General features: G+C 71.4%; 1 protein-coding gene across 1 annotated transcript; it reads right to left on the minus strand.

Annotated features, from left to right (window-relative positions):
* Positions 1–310: 310 nt before the first annotated feature.
* Positions 311–1,525, minus strand: MSY001_3513 (uncharacterized protein; the record flags this gene model as incomplete). Its single annotated transcript, XM_018885407.1, has 1 exon — positions 311–1,525. One exon carries the CDS (start codon positions 1,523–1,525, stop codon positions 311–313), a length of 1,215 nt encoding a protein of 404 aa, XP_018741970.1.
* Positions 1,526–1,676: the final 151 nt, after the last annotated feature.

Genomic DNA, 1,676 nt, shown 5'->3' on the forward strand with positions numbered 1-1,676 from the left:
TGCCACGCCGCGGCGGCCGCGGCGCTCACGCGCCGAGCCGGTGCGCCGCGCGACGCCGCAGGTCCCGCGGCAGCGTGGAGCGTCCACGCACGAGGCTCCATCGACGCCGTTTGCGACGCGGCCCACGACGCTCTTTGCGCCGTCGCGCACCCGCTCCGCCCAGGCGCTGCAGCAGGCGTCCGCCCAAAATATGCCGAGCTGGGCGAGCTCGCTGCTCAATCTGTCGTCGCCCGAGCCGCCCAGCAAGGTCAGCGCAGCGCCTTTGCATGGCAAGGAAAACGCTCGTCCCTCTGTACTATAGCTATGGTCCCTAGTCGCCCGCCTGCGCCAGCATCCACACGAACCGCGGGTCAGTGAGGTCGCGCACCGCCGCGTGGCCCCGTAGCATGCGCTGCAGAGCCCACTGCGTCCAAGACAGGCGCGGCGCGGCGTGTGGCCAGGGCCTCGGCGCAGCGCCCGCCTCGCCATAGTCGGCAACGAGGCGCGGCGTATGGGCCACAACGTAGTGCCCTAGGAACGACAGCTGCTCGAAGACCACCACCAACGTGCGCACGAGGCCCCACAAGACGATCACGAGCAGCAGGGGGCCGAGCCAGTGGTCGCTCTCCCACACGACCGCTGCCTGGGCCGCGCGCTCCCCGGTAGGATACATGGCGACCGCCACGAACGGGAGGCCCGTGTACAGGACGCTCAGCGACGAGACGAAGCCGACCGTGTGAAAGTTCATGGTCAGGCCGACGAGCGCGAGTCCGAGTGTGTGCTCGTACAGGCGCGCATGCCGCCATAGCGGCGGCGGCGCGCGGGGTCCGGCCGCACCGGCAGGCGAGCTATGCACGGTGACAACACGCTGCCAGGGCCACGAGAAGCGCGCACGCACGAGCATCTCGAGCGCCCGCTGCAGCATGCCCTGCACGGCCTGCAAGAGGACGATGGGCTGCGCGAGGCCCGTGAGATACAAGTACGTGTCCGACGGCATCTCCGTCTCGTCTACCGGACCGAGCAGGTCGTCCCACAGCATCGAGAGGCCGTCGGCTCCGCGCTCCATGGGCGGCAGCGCCGACGGCTGGGCATCAGCGCTGGGCTCGTACGACACCGACTGCAACGCCCATGGGTGCATGGCCCCAAACAGGCCAGGCTCCGCGCGCTGCAGCGCCATACGCGCAAGGACGCCCGCGCCCTGCGCAAGCGCGAGGCACAGGGCCACGGTCAGCACGAGACGCACGAGACGCGAGCCCAGCAGGCACATCGCCGGCGTCACACGCAGCCGGTACGCCGCGCCACACTGCTCACAGGCCCGAGCCGAGTCGGTGCGCCGCGACTTGGCGCGCCACTCGTCGAGGCACGACGCATGCACGTACTTCATCGTGCCGCGGCACCGGCAGGGCGCGAGCAGCCGGTCGCCGGGCGCCACGGCACTGTCGAAGCACATGCGGCAGATGCGCTCAGGCGCCGCTGCGTGGCCACCGAGCAAGAGCGCCTCGACTTGCATCTCGTCCACGGCATCGCAGCGGGCGCGGCCGTGCATCGCGGCGCATGGGCGGGCGGGGGAAGGGCCCGCGGCGCGGCGGTGTGTGCTGACTAAGCATTCACAGGCCCTCGCTGTCAGGGCGGGGGCGGCGCAGGGCGCGGCGGGGCCGGCTTCGGCGGGCCCTTCGGCTTGCCTTTGGGCTTGCCCT

Source organism: Malassezia sympodialis, genomic scaffold, assembly GCF_000349305.1.
Source record: "Malassezia sympodialis ATCC 42132 genomic scaffold, msy_sf_45, whole genome shotgun sequence".
Taxonomy (NCBI): Eukaryota; Fungi; Basidiomycota; class Malasseziomycetes; order Malasseziales; family Malasseziaceae; genus Malassezia; species Malassezia sympodialis.